Genomic DNA, 21,663 nt, shown 5'->3' on the forward strand with positions numbered 1-21,663 from the left:
AGAGGGAGGGGGTTTAAATGGTGTTTTTTTTTTTTTTTTTTTTTTTTTTTTTATTTTTTTAATGGGAAATCTCAGGCTGCTTTAAAATGATGGACTGGTGTGCACCTGGGTTGTGCCGAAGTGGTGGTGTTTTTTTAGGGGGTGGTCCATCATGCCTTTTTAAAGTTTCCCCACCCTAAAGTTTTATTATATATTATAGATTATAAATATAATATAATATTTTAAAATATTTATTATATTTATTCCCGTGTTTCTGTGTCTGTATTTTTTCCTCCCTTAAAATCAGGACAGAATTGATTTTTGCCTTGCACAGAAAGGCAGAATTTCTGGAAATGTAACTTTCACCGGTCCTTAGCCAGGAAAGGACTTGCTGGCAAATTAATTTAGATGGGATTTTTTTTTTTTTAAAGCTCTTAATGGACTGAAGCCTGAATTCCTCTTGAATGTTAATGGGAGTGGAGGCTTAGCACCTTAGATCCTTGAGATTGCTCAAGTCCAGGGTGTTTGCTGGAGGGAAGTAAGCGAAACATGGATGTATACATGCTCATATGGTGCCAGAATGAACTGATGAAAGTGGGGTGTGTCCCTAATTTTACAGATAAATCGGGATTTCCGTACTCCTTTGCCAAAAGACGGAGCGAGTGTGTGCCGGTGTTAGGATACGAACGTGTTTCCGTGTCTGGTGGGAGCCGTGCAGGCGTGAGGGTAAAACCCTGCAGACTGGCGAAATTAAAATACTCTCTGCTGTCCACTTTCCTGAGGGGCTGTGCAGCTGCAGGAGGGAGCTTTGGCTTTCCTATGGGCTGGGTGAGGAATGGGTGTAACGGAATTCGGAGAGGCTTTGGGAACACGTAATTGGAGCAGAATCCCATTGTATTCCCGGCACACAGGGGCGGCTTGTCCTGTCACGTCAGGCTAGGCACAGCAAGCTGCAGGGCTGAGGCTCAGGTGGGACTCACCCTGGCTCTCTAACACACCAGCTCAAGACCTTTGAAATGGGAAGTTCCAGTAAATGGTAGTTTTGGAATTTCTCCATGGTATGTAGAGGCAAGCCAACATCTAAGCCAACACCATCCTTGCCTAAATCAAGTCTTGCATAAGGAGTTGTGATACACTCAAGTCAGACTTTTTGCTGGCAGTGCTGTAGACAGACTTTGTCCAGATAAGGGCTTGTCTTCATTAGCAATTTAGGTCACTAACTTGGCTCTTCCTTCCAAACTGACAGGGTTGCAGACAAGGACAGGTCGCATTTGATGCTGTGTCAGCTGGCTGTGGCTAAACCCCAATCACATACTGTAACTTGTTTTGTCAGTAAAGTTCCTTGCATCATGGGCTCACAACTTTTGAGGATGGGCTTATACTGCTTATGCTGCGTGACAGTCCGCAGATAACAGCAGAGCATGGCTTCACATTCAATTTTCGCAGTTCAGCTTCTTTCTCAAGGCTATTCCTTTGCTGTTTGCTCTACTGGCTTCTCTGGAAGCTGTATGACCCATATAACTCACCTACTCTCTGATTTACAGGATGTAAAACCTGGGTTAGGTCTTGCCCTGTGTGTGAGGTTTTGTTTGGTTCGATCCCATGAGACACCACTGATTTAAAAAGTTTGGTTTGCTTCACTCTATCATTCTGACTGGGACCAAATTCTATTTGATATTCTTCTAGCTACATAAAATTAGACCTTTACACTTTAAGGGTACATCTCTGTTTACATGTACAGCAAAAGATGTATAAATTCATTCTTTTTTCACCATTTCCCTCCATCAGCAGAGCATAGCAAGATCTCCAGGCTCTACTGCTACAAATCCAGTGGCTCAGCTGGAAACAAGCTCTCACCTTGCTCATTTGTGTGGGTAGAAGATGTTTCATGTTTTTAGGGCAGTGCCATAAATACATCTCTCAGGCCCAGCATTCAGTGCCCTGATTGCTTGGAATTATCTTCTTCTTTGAATACTTTCTGTGTTATCAATAGGAGCCTGCTTGGCAGACAGCTCCACAAACGGAGGCCTGTCTGAGGATTTGCCTCGAGTTTGTTGCTGGAATTCCTTCTCAGAAGCTTATGTCAAATGACAGCCTTTTTCTCAGGATAGGGTCATATAGTGTTTCCTCAGTGTAGTTATTCTTTATTTTTGGTTCCTGTTCTTTTTCTCATAATGGAAAATCTGTAACAGGTGGCCACAGGCACACCAGACTTTCATGCTTGGGAGCATAAAGGACCATATGCTGTATGGTGGCATGTATGGAGATAACAAATTGTAGGAACAGGCAACCAGTTTATATGAAAAACAAGAGCTGGCCTGAATTTTTGATTCAAACTTGGCTAAAGCAAGATCTTCTCTGTTCTCAAAGTGTGGTTGTTTTGGGGGTTTTTTGTTGTTGTTTTGCTGGCTACTAGCTGTTTTCTGCTGGAAGTGAATTTTTTCGGTTTGTGAAGAGGAATGTTCTGACATTTTTACCAGACACTCTGGGTGAGACCCGGGACCCTTGAAGTCAGTTGGACTTTTGCCACACGCTTTCATGTGGCCAACATTTCGCTGCATGAGAACCGTGTTGCTTGGTTCTGGGTAGGGTATGTCAGAAAATAACAGGAATCTTTGAGGCGGGGATTTTGTGCGAGATTTTGGACTACACGTTTTCTTGGTCTAAAAGCGCTCGGGGAGACAGGATAATGGTTGTTCAGAATAAACTTTCTCTTTAGTATTCCCATATCAGCAGTGATACACTGTTGACCTTTAGTTTCCTTTTGTTGTACGATTTGAAGTGAAGGGTTGAGGTTTTCTTTGGAATTGCCTGTTTGTGAGTATATAAAATAAAAAAAAAAAATGCAATGTTGGTTGAAGCTGAATTCAGCCTGGGCTGTACTGCACTATTTACCCAGAGACTGTGCCATTTCAGCCATGAACTAGGATCTGTTATCTAAGGGATCTAGACACTGAATTTCACTGTTTTCCTTTTAAATTCTGTATTCTGAATTTAAATTCTGTATTCTGCATCTTGGCCAAGAGAAGATTCTGCATGTTTGTTTTGTTTTGCTTTTCAGAGGCTGCCTAATGTCAGTCTCTGGTGTAAGGAAGGGAGAGGTGTTATTTCATGAATGTATTGAACAGTGACAAGAGATAACACCGTGTTTGGTCAGAAAATACTCTTTGTAAAGATCTTACTGAGGTTATTGGGTGCTTAAATACATGCCAGAACTGTTCATATGAAAAAGTACAAGTGAAACTGGACTAGCTGAGGTTAGTTAACATAAACCGAACTCGGTGGTTGTGGATTTTTTTGTTTTTGTTCCCTTGCTCCCCGTGATTGTGGGACAAATTCATTTAGCAGCTGATGATCTTGCATAGTTTTCCACTCACACAACTGCAGTCAGAAATACTATGAGAAGATTACTGTTAAGGTCAGAACAACAATTAGGGAATTCGTGTGCAAACAGGGTATTTTAGGTGATTTGGGGGGAAAAACCCTCACATTATCAAAGAATGTATACAATGGAAAGGATATATATACATTGCATAAAAGGAAAACTTGTTGAGTCACTTTCTCTCACTGTAGTCTCTTATTTAAAGTGTTTTGCAATTACAGGCTGATAATTTCTTCCTGAAATGCAAATTAATTAGATCTTTGTCTGATCACGGGCTTGCTGCTTTGAAAAATCTTGTAATATAGAACTCTCATCCTTTGCAGATAACTCACTGCAAACCACAACTTTGCACTGTAAGTAACTTCAGTCTGCACACAAGGCCTTGTGCTTGTCCACCAGTCCTACTGTCTTTTTTTTTACATTAAAAAACGGGTCAGATTTAGTGTTTTCCAAAGGAGCAAGTGCTCAGAGCATCTTGTAATGACTGCCCATGGACTGGAGGGGAGGGAAGAGAGTTGAAATGGAAAACGAATTAGATTCTTAAGCTGTGGAAGGGAGAACATTCCTGCGCAGAGAAGCGACTCTGGAGATAAGTTTTAATTTCCTGAGCTCCAGTCCCTGTATAGGAACATTGAAAGACTTCCTTCCTGATCACCGAGTCAAGCCAGGGGCTGTATTAGCGGCATGTGTCTGTCTATAATTGCGTGCTTGTGCATGCATTTGCATAACTGCAGCATCAGTACGAGCACCTGTAGGGATGGGAGTCAACTTTTAACATGTGCTGCCTGTGTTCAAGGTCTGGCATGTAACAGACCTATTTAGATTTCTCTAAAGGATCTCTTTCATGCATTGTCTCTACTCGAAACGCAAAGCCCAGCCGAAATCAAAAATGAGAAAAGCACCCTCCCCAACCACTTGCTTGCCTTTTTAAGAGGATCTGAGTTGTGGTGCAAATCCAGGAGTGGCCAAGTCACTGAGGTAGATGCGTTGCAGGTTTCCAATGTCTCCTGTATGTGCAGTGTTGCTAGAACTGTTTCTGTCTTACCGAAGTCTCAGTGGTCCGTGGTTACTCGGGCGAAACCATGAAGCTCACTTTGAGTGATATCCTAGTTAAATGTTTGGGTAACAAATATTAGGGGACCTCTTCTGAGACATTTGTTTGTTTACAAAAGGCACAAAGCATTTCCAAAAAATGTACAGGTTACCCCAAATTCTGCCTTTGCAAAAATATGTTTACAGCCTCTGTTTCATTTTAGCAATTCTAGTTTCTAGTGAAACTGCGCCGTTTTGCTGTTTCCGTGTTTTTGTTTGTTTTATTTGTTTTTACAAGTGAATCCCAGCGGTTCTCCCCTAAGTCTAAGTAAGTAATATTGTGCTAAAGTGAGCCACAGTATAACTTGCTTTGTGAAGCACAGATTTACTTGAATTCCAGGCCATTGCCTGAATATCCCCAACTGAAATAAAATTGTGTACGTCCCTCACTGCAGTTTGTGCAGCAGCATCTGAATTAATGGTATCACTGAGATGTTTTACATTTATCAGTTAACCCACTGGAATGTCAGATTAAGTTGCCATGAGCTTTTAGTATAATAGGTTTCAATACCACTTGTCAATAGCTCTTTCTTACAGTTATTTTTTAAAATAACCGTTCATAATTAGGACTTCGCCCCAGAGCATTTATTTCGAATTGCAGTGAGAGAGTTCATATCGGATTATATGATTTTAGGAAGCACCAAATTTAAGTGTATTGACGGTACACAAGGTCAGAAAATGACTTTCAATTATTTTAAAAATGTTCAAGCCTATTTACTGTAAAAATGAAACTTTATAGACTGTGTAGTTGTTTAACTTTTTCTATAGAACTTCTTTGGAAAAAGGGTAAAAAAGCCATAAACTTAAAGAGATTCTGATGGCGCTAGAGTGTTGCCAAGCAAACCATTAAAGATAAGTCAAACTGTAATTCTATAGGAATGCTATGAAATACTTCTGCATATGGACTGTAGTTGTTTTTGGGTTCCTGAAAGTGCTTGTGTGTAAAGTCAGCTGTGGAAATGGCTGGCTAGCTAAAAACTATGATTCCTGCAGCTTGACTGTTCTGGGGAGAGGGTTTTTTTCTGTGAAAACTGTTGTAAAGTGGAACATCTGAAAAATATGTTCCATGCAAAATGGATCTTCACACACATTTATTTTGACATTTAGGTTTGATTTGAGAGAGAGAGAGAAGATTCTGAAATAGCCATTCACAGATGGCTTGTGAGGGTTTTACTTTTTTATATGCTTCTCTGTGTTTTTGGTTTGGGGTGGATTTTTCTGCATGTGTTTGCGGACTTGTCAATCCCCCTCTTCCCCCAGATCACGTGTTTAATTTTTTATGACTTGAATTTTTTGTCCTTTTTCCCAAAAGCTGGTGTTAAAAAAAAAATAAAAAGGAAAAAAAACCCTCCCACCCCAAACCAACCAAAAAACCAAGATCTCAAGCCCCTGATCAAACCCCAATCACCAGCCCAAGGTATAACTTCCTGTGATAAAAATTCTATTGTCAGTGAGTGAAAACTTATGCATTTTCTGGAGTTTGATAGAACAGCAGAAAATTTTTCAGGAAGCAGGAAACTCTCCCATCTTTACCACTCCAGCAGTAAGTGTGGGGAATCCAGAAGGGCCCTGTACACTCAGCTGGAGGAGTGTGGCAGGACAAAACCTGGTGCTCGCCCAGCTGGATGTGTGAAATGCAGATGCTGTGTGTCTGGCCACCCTTCCACAGGGCTGGGCTCGACCTCTGTACCCTTTATTGATGGGAATATCCTCTCCAGGTGGGAGTCAGGAGGGAATTGTGTGCCTGTCTGCTTTCTTTTGAAAGTATTGAGTGAAAGCTGGTGCTGGTAAGTGGTGGTTGTGAAACATGCCTGAGAAGCAGGTCCATGTGTGTGAGAGGAATAGAGACTCTTAAGTGGGCATTGGTATTCTCTTCTTTGTGAAATGCCAATGTGAAATATCCTGGTAGCTCAACTTAAATCATGTAATGAATATTCAATGTATTCAGTTATATTTTGTTAAGGAAGCCATATGTTGAGCTTCCACTGAATGCCATCACTGATACATCTCTTGTTTGTTTTGTTTCTGATCCCAGAAGAAGTTAGCTGTGTACAACAAGATGCAGGAGTCTCTGGAAGTGACCCTTCCCAGCAAGCAAGAGGAGGATGAGAAAGACCAGCCTGCGGAGATGGAGTACCTGAACTCTCGCTGCGTCCTGTTCACTTACTTCCAGGGAGACATTGGTTCAGTGGTGGATGAACACTTCTCAAGAGCTTTGAGCCAAGCCAGTAGCTTCAATTCAGAGACTGCCCTTTCCAAGAGCAAGGCAGGGCTGAATCCTCTGTGGAGAGGTAAGACTTGGGCTGCGTTGCAGTAACAGACATTGCATTGCAGCTGAAATTTTACTTCTCTGTGGAGGTGGAAAAATCCCCCTCAAATCTCCAAGAACCAAGGAACTTCTTGGGTTGAGTGATCTGAGGTGTTAAAGGGGGAGAGAGCAGCCAAAGGCATGGAAGGAGCAGGCGTCTCCCGCTCCTGCCATATCCTGTCTCTGCCAGGGGCTGGGTGGGAGGGGGCAGAGCTCACGTGGCTTCACAAACGTCTGCTGCAAGGTTGGAGGCTTTTTTTTTTTCGAGCTCCAAGTGTGAAACTTGGCCTGTGAGGCAAGAGCAAAGCTGTTTGGGATCCTGGCCTTGGACATGAAGGAAACCTATGCAGCCTTCTTGAGTGACTTTGCCAGGTGATTAGGATTTGTCCACGGCTGCTTTCCAGGTGGGGAGGAGCCAGCACAGGATGGAGTAGGGTGAGGGGCAAGCCCTGGCTCCTGTGGCTGCAGCCACGTGGTGCTTTCCATTGCAGCCTGCTTGTGGGAGAGGTACAGATGATGTTATGGCTTGCTGGGTGTAAAATGGGGATGACATTATTCTGCCTCCAAGCAGGGAGCAGAAATGTGGTAGGTTCTGTGAGGCATTTACTCGCTGTCCCAGCGCCTACCTCTTGTTATGCACATAAATGCTTGTATACGTTTCATGTATTGATGTGACAAAGAGCAGATCTTGCCAGAGGCACTAGGTCGCCCTTACAGACGAGATTTCCGAAGTGGTGACAGGAAAAAGTGTAACAGTGAGATGCTGTTTCCATTTTGTTGGATGTGGCAGTCTGGGTGTTTTTTCAGTTACCCACAGCTGCATTATTTCTGGTCACATCCTTATGTGGACTGGCAGAGGGATGCAATCTAAGCATGGTGAGCAATGGCCTTACACTGGGTTGGTGAGAGAGATACTGGTGGGATCTGAGCAGGAGCAGTGGTGTTCCTAGTCAGTGATGTGGAGGTGAGACTGCGTTGATGAAAGCCACGGATCCTAAAGAGAGATGGGATTTTTGGAAACAACTGTGAAGAGAAAAATAGCACAGAAGGATTTGCTTTCCAGAAGGATGATGACAAATCTGAGGAAGTTTAAGCAGAGGTCAGTAGAAGTGGCTGGGGAGCTAGAGGAATTTATGGCTTGAGCCGGGACCATTAACGTTAATGGGAAATTTTCCGTTGACTCGACTGAGAGCAGGATTGAACCTATGCTTACTAAAAAGGAGACTGGAGCATTTATAAATGGCCCAGACAGGCTATAAATGTTTTAGCAATGGGATCAAGGCAGTCCCCAGAGACCCCATGCCCACAGCAAGCCCTCTTCAGCAAGCTTGGGGACGTTCCGTGGGTGGGGTTGCGCGTCTCCCCTTTGGCCTCAGACATACCCTGTTGTTTTTCCCTGTCTCCCCCTGTGGTTTCACAACCAGCCCCAGAGGACTCTGCAGGGGACATGGGTAGCCTGGTGTGAGGGTTCTCCAGCCGTGCTGCCTCCTAACCCCATGTGCCCCATGCCCTCAGTGGGGAATGGAGGTCTGCGTGTCCTGAACATCTTCCGGGAATAAAGTAAGGAGATACGCCCTGTGCCTCCCCTGCACCTGCTGAAGGGTCATGGAAATCCCTGGGGAGGCTGCTGGGTGCTGAGAGAGCTGAGGGCATTTGCAGCTTCAGAGAAGAGAGCTTTATCAGGCCCAAATAGGTTTCTGAAATATTCCTGCTTGAAAACAATGGAGAAGGAACAACGCTGACAGCTTGGTCTTCTGGTTTACGCACGGTGGCAAAGATGCTCAGTTACAGCACACGAATGTGAATTTGTATCCCATTACCTAAAGAAGTTAAAGTATCATTAGCTTGGAGTTCTTCCATAAATAACCTTCATGGGTAGTCAGAATTGCTGTCAGTTTCTTACTCGGAGATAAATGAGAAAGAAAAACGCTTTTGCAATCGCTGTTTTGGGAGGTACAGGTTTCAGTGGAAAATGTGTGAGCATGAACTGGCTCCCCAGCTAACTGCATTTTCTCCACTCTGAAAGGAGGGATTAGCAATGATTTTAACTTTTTTTTTTTATCTTTTTATGCTTATTTTCTTTCTTTTTTTTTTTTAAGGTGTTCTCATGAAAGTGCAAACTCTGACTTTATCATTAAGGTGATATTTCAGGGGTTTTTTTTGTTTGTTCTGAGGAGGGATTTTGCTTACATGTAAAAAGTAGAACCTGTTCTGAAAAGAGCAAGTTTTCATCATTTGTATGTTGAAACTGCTGATCAGTTTAGGCTAAAATTAATTTGAAAACTGTTTTTTTAATAAAATAAAAAAGCCTTATGACAGGCTCAACTAATATGAATATTCAATTGTAGGTGTAGCTGCCTGAAATCTTTTGCAGGTGCTAATGATACCTTGACACTAATGTTACCTTAATGGTATTTTTATAAACATGTTTTTCCTTGCTGAAAGCGTTGGGTTGTTTTTTTTTCTTACTTTTCTCCCCTCTTGCCTTAAGTGAGAGCTGATGTTGTACTAGAGAAAGCTCTATACGTTCTATCCCTCCCAGTGTGTGCACCTCTGGCATATTTCCAGTGTGTGTTGTGAACATTTGGGTTGGCCACCATGAACATTTGGGTTGGCCACCGTGAGCATTTGCATCAGCCACAACTTCGTGGTCCCTGGGATGTTGCCTTGTCCCAGCCTCCCTGTACTTAGGGTAGGAAATTGTGGTAACTGTATTATCTTTCTTGGCGGACAGTTTTTGTTAAATGCCTCCCGAAAGGCCATGGAAGCACAGAGATTTTTTTATTTTTATTTTTTTCCTTGCTCAAGGACAGTGTGGAAAAGGCTGTTTCAGCATGTTCCATGGAGGCCAGGTATCCCTGAACACTCGGGGTGGGTGAAATCTTCCTGCATGTTTGTATAACCTGGATGGAGCCTATATCTCCAGTGGCAGGACTGACCTTTCCCCAGTGAGGGTGGCCACACTCAGTGGTGCCAGTGCGGGCTGGTCCGTGACAGAGCCAGACAGCACCGATGGCTTTGTGAAACCTGCACAGGTTTGAAAAATGGAGATGACCAAAAATGTTTTCTGTGGCCTAGACCTCCTGCATGACTGGCAAAGCCAAGCTGTTATGCAATCTGGGATGAATTCATGTTGGCAAATTCGGTGGTTTAAAGTGCTCTCTCCTGTTATTAAAGCTGTCCTGCAGATACTTTGTGGTTTTCTGTGCCTTTTTGAAGTGCAGTGCTTTGGATTTAGGGCTTTTCCATGTAGATAACAGCCAGATAGTTTTCAAAAACTTGATTACAGAGGTTAATTTTTCAGAATACTGGCAGAGCATTGTCAAGCTGTGCTCCTCTGTTAAGCAACAGACTGGACATGAAGTTGGCTTTTTATTTTTTTTTGTGTTGGCCCTGCTGCCAACAGCACAAGCCATACACACTCGCCATCTCAGTGTAATCCCTTTTTACAATGAATGGTTTACAAACAAGGAACTATACCAATTTTGGAGGAGTGCTGGGGCTTCTGTAAGATGCTTGAAGCTCTCTCCAGTTTCCAAGCATGAATTGCAATAGAAATACATTGCTAAAAACAACACAACCTTTTGAAGAAAACCATGTTGGGGTGCAGTTTGCCAGATAAGCTTGCAGCCTCTGAAGCATTTTGGCACAAAGCATCCTCTGCATTTGTCCATGGTACAATTGCAAAGTTTGTTTCCAATATTGGAAGTTAATCAGAGTCTATAAACTGCCTAAATCAAAGCCAACTGATGTGTGGAAGAATTTCTGTTTTAGTGGATTTTAAAACAGAGACATGGGTGTCCTAGTGATGCAGTCAGAAAACACTTTTAAGTTTTTTGTTCCCTAAATATTTTTGTATAAGCAAAGTTCAGAGGCAGGCAGGAGTGTTTGAAGAAATCTGTTCATTCTCAGTGGTGTCTTCACCCAAGTCTCGTTCCAGCTGCTTATTAAACAAAGCAAAACAAAAGGTGATTTAAAAAAAAAAAAAATACTTCTACAAAAGTTATGAGGAGCAGAGGATTCCTTGCCTCATCAAATATTAAACTTCCCTGGCTTTATTTCTCCATAGGCTATTTTTATGACTGTTCTTTCATCAGAGGCGAAGTTCTGTATTTTTATGTTTCCATCTTTGACCAAAAAAAAATCCTGTTGGAGCTGAGACATATTGCATGGAGCAGTATTTTCTAGCATGAGCTGGCCAAGAGGATTGTGAGAATGGAGATGCCAAGACTTTCCTACACATCAAAAACACTAACTGCTTCTTCAAAAGAGGAATTTTTAGAATGTGATTTCATAATGTAGAGGTACTGGAATCCATTTAAATATAAGCTGAGTCCTAGCTGTAAGAAGCAGCAAGTCTTATTTCTGACAAAAACCTGTTTGAGCTACAGAGATGGTTCTGCTTGTATGCTCCTATTGGGTACAGGGCATCATGGTGCATTCTGTAAGGGACTACTAACATAAGCTGGGTTAGATATGACCTTTATCCCATCAAAGCATGCAGTTAGTTTGAGAAGATCAGGTATTCTTTTAGCCAAATGTTTCTTGTTCTGCAGTGTGAGCTGGTTCTCTCTCCTCAGAAGCATTTGCAACCACAGCAGCTGCCTTTCTAAATGATGTGCTCTGCTCTGGGCAGGAGTTAGCCTCTCCTCACAATTCCTGTACCAAGGTCCTGAGAGGGCTCTGACTCTATGGCCTGAAGAAGAAAAGTCTTCTTGGAGGGGATTTTACGTTTATAAAAACATGATGGGAGGGAATGAAGATGGGAGAGCCAGGCTCCCTTCAGCAATGCTTGCTGACAGGACAGGCGCAATAGGCAGAGATTAGAAAACAGGAAATTCCATCTGAATACAAGAAAACTTTTTGTTTTGTTGGGGTTTTTAGGCTGGTTTTTGTTTTTGGGGAGTTTTCTTGAGAGGCTGTGGTGTTTGGATCTCACTCAAAATCTGACTGGACATGGTCCTGGACAACCTGCTCCAGGTGACCCCACTTGAGCAGGGGAATTGGACTAGACAATCCTCCTGCTTCAGATGTCCTGTGATTCTGTAGTTACTGTGGAAGCTGAAGTTCAGCATTACAAACTTGAGAGTAGCAAATCATTGTGGGGTTTTTCTCACGAAGTGTGTTGTTCAGCTTCAGTTATGCTTCACTTCTTTCCTTTCTACCAGAAAGCTCAACGATTTCAAGCCAGAGGAGTGGTTTCCCAACCTCGTTCTGGACCAGCTCTTACCAGCCTCCTCCTCCACCCTGCTTAAGTGGAGTACACCCTGATTTCCCCGTGACTGCACCAGGCACCTTCCCGACACCAGACCCCAGCAGCTGGCCAGGACACGGCCTTCACCAGACTGCCCCACCTCCTCCCCCTGCTGCCTCTGAGTCCTGGCATTACCCTTTAGCATCTCAGGTGAGCCCTTCGTATGCACACATGCACGATGTGTACATGCACCGCCATCACCCTCATCCCCACATGCACCACCACCATCCCGGCTCGCACCGTGACCCCCGCTACGGCTCCCTGCTGGTGCCGTCGGTGCGCGCCGCCAGGATTCCTGCTCCCCAGTGTGACGTGACAAAGTCAGACCCCGCTGCTGTCACCAGCGCTACCTCAGCTTGGGCTGGAGCCTTTCACGGAACCGTGGACATTGTGCCAAGTTTCGGCTTTGATACAGGTAAGATGGTTTGATTTTTTTTTTTTGTGTGTGTGGCTTGTTTTAGCAGAGATGTGAGCTCCCTGCAGCTGGAGCTGGGCTGGTTCTCAGAGCCATGTCCAAATGTATTTTCAGGGGGGAATCCCTCCTGTGATTGCTGTCAGGGCAGGTGAGCTGTGAAACATCCAGCTCTCACCTGTCTTTTGCTGAGAGACCTTTGTCTGCCTTGGTCCCATTCAAGCTGGATGAGTTGAGACATGATCTGCATTTTTTGTTTGTTTGTTTGTTCTTGTTTAAATCTTGTGGGAAAATATTAATTATGGTTCCATGGGAAAGTTCTCAGCTTGTTCAGCTAGTTCATATGTACATTCACCAACATACAACTCCAATGAACTAATAACTTGCAGTACATGAGGACTGCATCTTGAGGTGGACCAGCTCAGCATTTCCTTCCTCTGTAGTATCCAGGTGTCACATGGAGAGTAGAGGTGCTGATTGAGCTGTGCTCACCATCAGACTAAACATTATAGGGTCTAGGCAGAGACCTGTGGGTTAAATTCATTTTATTGCAAGGTCTGTAGTATGAACTGCAGACCATGAGCTCCATCCGTGTCTGTGAGCTTTGAGTGGCAGGCTCTTGTCTCAGTATCAGGAGCAGCCTGGCAGCCCTCAGTGTTGGAAGTTTCTTGCAGTCAAGTGATGGGTGACTGACAGTTCCCAGTGTGTCCATCCTGGAGCTCATAGGCCCCACCGAGGGCTCCTTTTTTTGTTTGATATTTATCTCACCAGCAGCGATCTTTGCAGATTAGTACTTCTTAAAGACAGTATGTTATCTGATTGAGGAAACACTAGGTTTGTAGCTTTGTTCCCTTTTCCTTAAAGTATCTGTCTCCCTTTTGGATAGCTCTCTCTGACTGGTTCCATGTGTGAGAAGCACTTCTTTGCCTTGATTAGTGGGCAGGGGGACACAAATGGGTGGAGAAAAAAAAGCTGTTTCGTAAAGATGAAATACTATGAACCTAATACAGATCTCCCTCTCTTCCTTTTAAAGCAACTGGGAACCAATAATCTCTCCTAAATACTGTGCCACTTGTTGTCTTGATGTCAGTGAAATTAAGAAAATGCTTATTAGGATTCTTAATACTGGACAATTTATGTATGAATAACATTTCCAGCTATACCAGCGAGACAAGAATAATTATATTTTATGCTTTTGGGTACAGAATGATAGTCTAACCAGACTGGGGTCTTGAGTTTTTCCTTTGTGACAAATTCCGTAAGGGGAGTGAGCTGCGTTCTCTGAAGCACAAGCAGACTGTCACTGCCGCTGGTTTAAGGGACGCTTCCCCCTGGACCAGCCCCAGCAGTCCAGCTGCAGTGCCCTGGTATTTGACTAAACCTTTTGGGGATGGAACTGAGAACTAACTGCATGAGGAATTGTAAGTCAGGAGAAACCACTACCTGGCTTAGGTACAAGTCCAGCCTAGACTGTGAGTTGTTTTTCTCTTTAAAGAGCAAGTACCTCAAAAAGGACTCTGGGTCTTAGCACTGCCTTAGAGAACAAACGCAGCTTTGGCTTGGTGCTGCCTGCTCCTTGTGGAAATCCCTGTGGAGGGGTACAACTGGGTGCTGCTTTTGTCAGGATCCTGATTTGGCAGTGCCTTGGCATGTCTTTTGGTTGCTCAGCGTGGTAGGCAGTGGAAAAGATCTGAACTATTAACTTCTCCCCCATGCTTGATGTGTGGGTTTTAGTCCATGAGTTCCTGTGAGGGAGAAGAAAGAGGAGAAATGTATGGCTGAAGAAACAGAGAATCTCAGCAGACCAACATCTCACTTGTTTGAGACTATTCAAAGGGGTCACACACTGAAACACAACAGCAAAACCCTGTTAGGCAGCCCCAGTTCTGGAAACAAGGGTGCAAGCAGTGAAACACAGCAGGCAGTGGAAACCTGTGACATTTCAATTATTTGCTCTCTTCCCCTGCACACTCATCTGTCCTGTGCTTTCCAAGCAGAGGCTTGCTGGGAAGGGCAGGAAGTCCAAGCTCCTTTTTCAGCCTTGCCTGCAGCTTATGCAGTTGAGACAAATGCTGTGGTTACAGGCACTTGAGGCGTGGAGAGAAGAGGGAGCTTCATTGCCTCAGTGTTTTGTGTCCACATCCAGCAGTGTCATCACAGGGACAGTGTGGGGACAGGAGGGGCCTGCTTGAGTACCGCACGGAGGCACATCCAGCACTTGCTTCATCTGCACTCCAGGGAAAGTGGATTATACTGGATAAATCTCCACATCACACAGCATTTCATTACATCTCACTCTAACGTGAAGCAGCTATCTCAGCTAAGAGGCTACAAACTCGAGGGCCTGGAGAGAGTGAACTGGCTTTTAGTGACATAAAGTGGTTTCTCCAGAGTAGGGTAAAGCCATAGTGGCAAGAATATGTCAGTTCTGAAAGTGTTTGCTCGTATATCCCTGGAGAAAATCACCTGTGGAGCTGTTAATATATCAAATTCCATGAGTTTCAGGTGATTTATGTTAAAGAAGTTCATTTGGTCTAGACGTTGCTTTTTGGAATCCTTTAGATACAAACTGGTTCTTCCCCTGCATACCATGGGTCACATTTCTTGTGCTACTGTCGCATGATTATAGGAACATTTGAAAAATTCCTCACGCTGAATTATGTGGAATGATAGTGTTGGGATCAGGGCAGGCTGGCTGTAATCTTAGCCTCTTCCAGCTACATCGTTGCATCTCGGCCATGCTGAACCAAATAATCGATCTCATGAATGGATGATGCTGAATCACTTCAGAGGTTAAGAGGAGGTTCCCAGTGCATGCACAGTGTAGTTTGGGAATTTATGTTTCAGAACACATTGTGTGGGACATCAGCACAGCGCCCTTCACAGAGCTGGCAAACTATTGATCTGTCTTGCACATCTGTTTGAACTTACATGGTCCTGTTTTGGGGGATGAAGAGGGATTTAGCTACCTGATTGCCATAAATGTGGCTTAATCCTCACAGTGTAGGCTGCAAATTAACCCTTTTAGAAGCTTCTGTATCAGTACAAGTGGCATTAAAGAAAATGCTGGTCTGCATCAAGAGCTGTTAAAACCTGTTAGGTTTGTGTCTGCTGGTGTGTAGCATCTTTCCAAAGTGCACAAGCTACAATGCTCACTAGAAAAGTACATTTCATGTCAAGCATTGATATAATCACATTGGAATAAGCACAGATTGTTTGGAGCTTAGGCCTCAGTTCCTTGCTCTGCTGATGTCAAGCAAAGCAAGGTTGGGCTGTCACCAGTGCTGCCTTTGGCTCAGGCCTGCAGCCATAATCCAGTGTCACCACTAAAGCCACCTGCTCACGTTGAGGGTGCACAAGCCACGTCCAGCACTTGAGATCAGAGCTTGAGGAGGGGAATTTCTACCTTGCAGTGTTGCTGGTGGTTGTAGCCATCAGTGCATCCCTCAGGAGCAGGGTGGGAGGTTGTCCTGCACACCAGGCCCTTCAGGTGAGCAGTGGGATCTGGCTGTGCTGGGAGTCCCTGGGGAGGAGAGCAGAGCAACTTGCCTGGCTGTTGCAGAGCCCAGGAGGATATCCTGTCCTGCTGTGGGACAGATGTGCTGGAGGAGGCTTCCTGCAGCCCCAGCACACTAAAAGCAAAGCAGGACTTTGGCATGAGTGATGCCTGTAAGTCTATTAAAATTAAGGTGCACATTCTTTATCCTGTAAAGTTGTGCACATTGAGATGAATAATTTCAAATTTAGGTGAATCAATCAACAGCCTTTAGTCCTGACTTACTATGGAAACTCCACTTTTGGAAATGCCTGTACATCAGTGTGAGACATTGAATTTGGAATTTGAGGGGCCAGTCCGAACCCTTCTGTACATTTGTCTCTGTTCACACACATCCCACAAGTTTGTCACAACTCAGTAAATTTGGTTAGATGTTCCCACAGAACCTGCATAATGAATGTCTCTGTGGCAATTAGCTCTAATGTTGGTGTCCTAGGGAAGGGGAATTGTGCTGGAGTGGCAGTGTTGGCTCATGCAGTGCAAGTGAGGATGTCCTTGCTAAGAGGAAAGCACTGCAGCACTTCCACTGCGAGTGGAAGCTCTGGGTGAGTACCAGAGTTGGCCTTGGTTTCTGTATTATGACTGCAGATGGCCTTGCCTTGAAGGAGATAGGAATTTAATGAGGAAAAGGCATGGAAAGTGTTTCACATTCATAAATGTAAATAGGGCAACTTTGGTTTTTTGGATTGTTTTCTCTGGCTGTGTAGAGCCCACAGCTATGTCTTAAACGTCCTTGTTAGAGTTATTTGTGTCTTGCAAAGACACCTGCCTAGGAAGGTGCCTGTTCAGCTGGTTATTCCTCTTCGGCCACTTGCTGCTGTCAGGTGGAAGATCTCTTAAACAGGTGTGTGTGTCATTTTTTTAAGCTGCAAGGAACCATATAACCTGTTTCTCTTCTAGGTTTCCATTGCCTCTGATATCCTTTAGTGCTCTACTGGTGAACTTAAATGACTTCTTTATGCTCTGAAAGGTTTCTGCAGTCTGACTCCCCTTTTTTTTTTCTTTTTTTTTTATCATCTTTGTTTAAAAAAATTGGAAGCAGCAGGGGAAAAATAGCCCCAAATTGTCATCACTAACTTTGAGGGAGCTTTGAAGGGAACTAACAGCAGTTCATTATGACTGTCTGTGTACAATGCTGCCAGGGAAACAAATAGCTCTTAAGCAACAAGGAGACATCTTCATTGAATAAAGAGCCTCTGAGCATGTTTTTATAGGCATGCTCTAGCTGAGGGATATCCCAGTTTTCCAATCTGAAGAAATAGGTACAAGTGCATGTGAAATGGAGCAGAAAGCACTAAACAAGGTTTGGTGCACCACACCTGTGGGCTCTGCTTTCCCTGTCCCTTCACTTCTGGACATACATGTGTTTGTACCCTGCTTGGGAATCCTCACATGGATAGAGCCATATGCTCTCATCTTTTATGTGAGTGCTAATTGCTTTGCAGCTCAGCTCTCAAGTGTTGATCATCATTAAATATTTAACTGTTTGTACTCTTAATGCAAGGAGGTAGCTGTCAGATCTGAACCCTCCATGCCTGTTAGGCTTTCTGGAAACTTACGGGTTTTCTTTCGTGTTTCACTGTGTGACTGGATATGGAAACGAGATTCATGCCTAGCACATGGATCTGCCAATTTTCGCAGGGTGAACATCAAATGAACATGGAGCTCTGATGGTTACAACATCATTGAGGCCTGGAGTTAGCTAGTGGTGAAATTAACCCTAAATTCTTAGCAGGTCAGGTGCCTTGGTACACAGGGCAATGTATAGGATGACACAGTAGAGCTTTGCTCTCGGTGTAGGAATGATGATTTATAGTGGGAAATGGACCTTCATTTCGTGAAACGTGGTTTACTTGCCTCAAAATACCGAGGGGCAGGTTTTAAATGGTTGAGACTTGAGTGCCTTACTACCTCTAAATATACGTGCCTGCATCTCTCTCCTTTACTTTCCCTATAAATGAGCAAGAATGTATCTTGGGGAAATGTAATCCTCACCTCCCCGTCTCTTGTCTGGATTTGAGGTTTACGCCCTGTTAGGTGTGAATCTAGAGGAGATTGAATCCCTCTGGAGCAGAGAAATCCCAGATTATAACACAAGTTCCAAGTCTATAATGCTAAAGCCACAACACAGCACCACATTTATTAGATAGTCCTCACTTTTTACAAAGGAAAATGTTAGAGGAACTTATAACAAATGCAAGCTGAAAACCATTAATTTTTCCCATGTGGAAGCACTAGCCATTCTTGGCTGAAAATCTTACACTCTGTAGGTGAAATTGTTTGGGGTTTTTAGCATGTTGCAGGAACATTTTCCCTCCCTCCTCTTTGAGGTAAAAATGCCACAGAAACTGTGAAGTCCTGAAGTGTCTCAGGCCTTTTCTAGAGGAGATGGTGTCTGTGGCTGGCCTCTGGCAGGCAGTTTGCTCTGCTGCATACTGGATAATTGATGCAGACCTTTCTGGAGGGGTTTTTCACTCCGTGCCATGCTCCGCGTTAGCTCAAACCAAGGAAGTGCATACAGGAATTTTATCACCATTTCTGAGCTCCCTGAGCCAGAATCAAACTTCACTGTGGTTTAATCTTACCTCTCATAAACTGAAAAGTTTGGAGCAGTAACACTGTTGCTAACAAGTCCTTTAAACTGTTATATTGTGGGGTTTTTTTAATTTTCATTTTTCTTTCGTTTATTTATTTTTTTAATCAAAACGTGTTTACCTTTACTTCAGTTGCTTGGGGGAGGGGGAAGAAAAAAACCATCGAATTTATTAATTTAACTAGCATTTACTAATATTAATTATTTCCCTTTTCTCTTCTGAAATGTAGGTCTACAGCATCAGGACAAGAGCAAGGAAACTGCTTGGTTCTGAAGTGCAGAGCAATTAAGACCAGCTAGAGCTGGAGTCGGCAGAGCTGGGCGGGTGATACAGCAGTGGTTGACTCCTTCTGCGTGGAGCAAAGGACACACATGAAGATGAAGAGCCAAAACTATTCTGGTTTTGCTATTGAGCCTTTTATTTGTAAGGCCGTTTATGGGTCCCACAGTGTTGGAAGAAAACCAGAAACCTAACTTTTCTTTCTTTCCTCATCTGAGCCTGCTGCAGCTGGGCAACCTAACTCCTTTCTGCTCCTTTAACAGTGTTTCGTTTTGTTCAGCTTGATATTTTTATGAACAGTCTCAATAGTCAGGAAAAAGACTCTCCCTTGACTACAGTGCGCCTTCTTTCAGGAATACAGTATTTTGTAGCTCTTTGTGCATCTATTTTTGTAGAAATACAGAAAGTTTGGGTAAGGATTGATGGGCTATTTTAGGATGACATATTTTTTTAAAAAAAATTGTAAAATTGTTAAGTTCTGTTTAAAGAACTTGCTCTCAGAGAAGCACTGGCAAAAATGTATAAAATGCTATTTTTAGATGTCTGTGATGTGTTTGTGCATTTTGGGTTTTTTTGTTTGTTACCTCAAATGTCTATCTTTCCTTTCTTTTTAAAGAGCTAAACGCCTTTGTTTCCACACTACTAGATTCTGATGTTTTTGTCCTTTTGTTCTAGCCTAAGCAAGTATAATTCGCACCTGAAGTTTCAGCCAAATATTTTTTCCCGGTGTTAGATTATAGTAAAAGTGTTTTTGTTTTTCTTGCTTCTAAAGGTGGTTTTGTGCTGTGCTGATTGTCGGAAGCTTGCAAACACCTTTAGTATAGAGCAAAGCTTGAAGTTACAGAACTGCATTTCCAACTCATCCATTCTTTCAAAATGGACCAAATACTCTTAAATCAGACACGAATATGGGCCTCATCTATGATCCATTGAAGCTGTTGAACCCAGTGCCCTGTGGGTTATGTTGCAGGCCCCTCATAGTGCTCATAAATATCAGTACAATCGTACAGGCAGGACTTCAGGTAAGCCATTTCAAGGTGGTAACTTACAACATCAATATTCAGGGAAAAAAAGAAAAAAATCCAGGTTTATAAAAATGTGTGGCTTGTGGAAACAAAAGCTTTTCGACTGGCCTGATCCATGTGCTGAGCAGCTCAAGGAAAGCACTACCATTCTCAACTCCTGTTGACTTCAGAATGTGTTTGCCTGACCTCGGCTGTGCTGTGGGGCTTGCTGGACCCCAGCTGCAGCTCTGCAGTTTCGTAACCAGCTGCACGTGCCGAGCGTGCACACACCGGGGCTTGGTGGCTGCCAGGGCCAGGGCCTGGCCTTGGAAAAGCACCATGGCCACATGGAACCACAGCCTTGTGCTTGGGAAGCCCCCCTGGCCTGGGCCTTGGGTCTGACGTGCATAATAAAGGCTTTAGTTGGAGCCAGGGTGATCAAATCCTGAGTAAGGGCTGCGAGGTCACCCTGGGCAGCCGTGGGCTGGAGCTGGGTCAGTCTCCGTGCCCAGCCCTTGGGGACTCCAAGTGTCAGCGTCTGCTTAGATGGGACTGAGGTGGGCCCGGGATCAGGACCTGGGTTGCTGGATCCTGGCTGTTGCTCAGAGATGTTGCCTTCCTGCTCTGTGCACTCAGGGTCCCTCTGTAATATTTCCTGAGGCTCTTACAAAGCGTTACATTTCTGTCACCACTGCTCTCGGACATCCCTGTTTGAAAGACGCACCGGCCGAGTGGAAAAACCAAGATACGAACACATGGCTGAGATAAGAAAGAGTTTAATTTTAAGGCACTGAGCATTGTAAATATAGTTTTGTCAGGTGGAGACCACATGGATCTGTGTGTGAAAGGGGAAGGGGGGCGTTGGGAAGTGCATGCCACTCTGAGGTTCAGGGCTCCTTCCTTGCACTGCTGCTTCCCTCCAGGCTTTTTGAATTTGATCTTATGAGGTGTTGAGCATTCTCCTTTGTCAAGGGAGAGGGCTTGACATGCTGGCATTGGAGGCATTAGGATTATATCACAATTTGGCAAGACCCTTAAGTCCCTACCTTGCTGATTTGAAGTTTTAGACAGCGTATAAATGCTGAATGGACTATGCTTAAATATTGCTTTAAAATAATAACGTTGTAGTCTCTGTGTTGGGATGATGAATTAAATGTGGTGGGGTTTTTTCCTTGTCTTTGTAGTCCATCAGTATTTCTTTCTCTCAATAAGTTTCACTCTCATGACAGTTCTACATATTATTGCTGCCTTGGTGGAGCTAGCTCCTCGATTTGTCAATAAATTCATAATGCAGTGGGAAAACTGTATGAGAGGGAGTGGTGTACCAGCTGCCACAGTTCACTTTCTTATCAGGACAATACAGTTCAGGAAATATCTGAGTTCTGACTTAGGAATGTTGACAGTATTAGAAATACTGTGAGGGGAAAAAAAAATCTGATTTGTTTTTTATTTTCCTCTGGACTTGGCAAAGGTGGAAATTTGAACTTCAGGGATGGAGTGTTTGGGTGGCAGGGGAAGCAAAGAAAAGGCAGCATTTCTTTTTGAGGTGTGTTTGACTTCCTGAAACAGTTTAAAGCCTAACAAGAGCAGTCTGCTCACTGGCTTCCCCTTCACAAGCTTGTGCTGCAGGGGACCTCCTCTGGTTCCCTATAGGTGTCAAAGCAAAATGGGACAGGAAAGAAACAGGCCCACAGTTTGCACTGGAATCTCTTTCTGGATTGTATCACTGAGTTGTTGGTAAGTGGGGATGAAGAAGTGGGGAAGCTGTTGCCTCTTCCACCTCCAGGACTGCTGTGCTGAACC

The 21,663-nt window shown here is 43.8% G+C and overlaps 1 protein-coding gene across 1 annotated transcript; it reads left to right on the forward strand.

Moving 5' to 3' along the window:
* Nucleotides 1–6,450: 6,450 nt before the first annotated feature.
* Nucleotides 6,451–21,037, forward strand: VGLL3 (vestigial like family member 3). The gene is made up of 3 exons (XM_017731498.1): nucleotides 6,451–6,744; nucleotides 11,930–12,430; nucleotides 18,807–21,037. The coding sequence occupies exons 1-3, from the start codon at nucleotides 6,513–6,515 to the stop codon at nucleotides 18,848–18,850; spliced, it is 777 nt and encodes a 258-aa protein (XP_017586987.1). The 5' UTR covers nucleotides 6,451–6,512; the 3' UTR covers nucleotides 18,851–21,037.
* Nucleotides 21,038–21,663: the final 626 nt, after the last annotated feature.

Source organism: Corvus brachyrhynchos, unplaced genomic scaffold (assembly GCF_000691975.1).
Source record: "Corvus brachyrhynchos isolate BGI_N302 unplaced genomic scaffold, ASM69197v1 scaffold152, whole genome shotgun sequence".
Taxonomy (NCBI): domain Eukaryota; kingdom Metazoa; phylum Chordata; class Aves; order Passeriformes; family Corvidae; genus Corvus; species Corvus brachyrhynchos.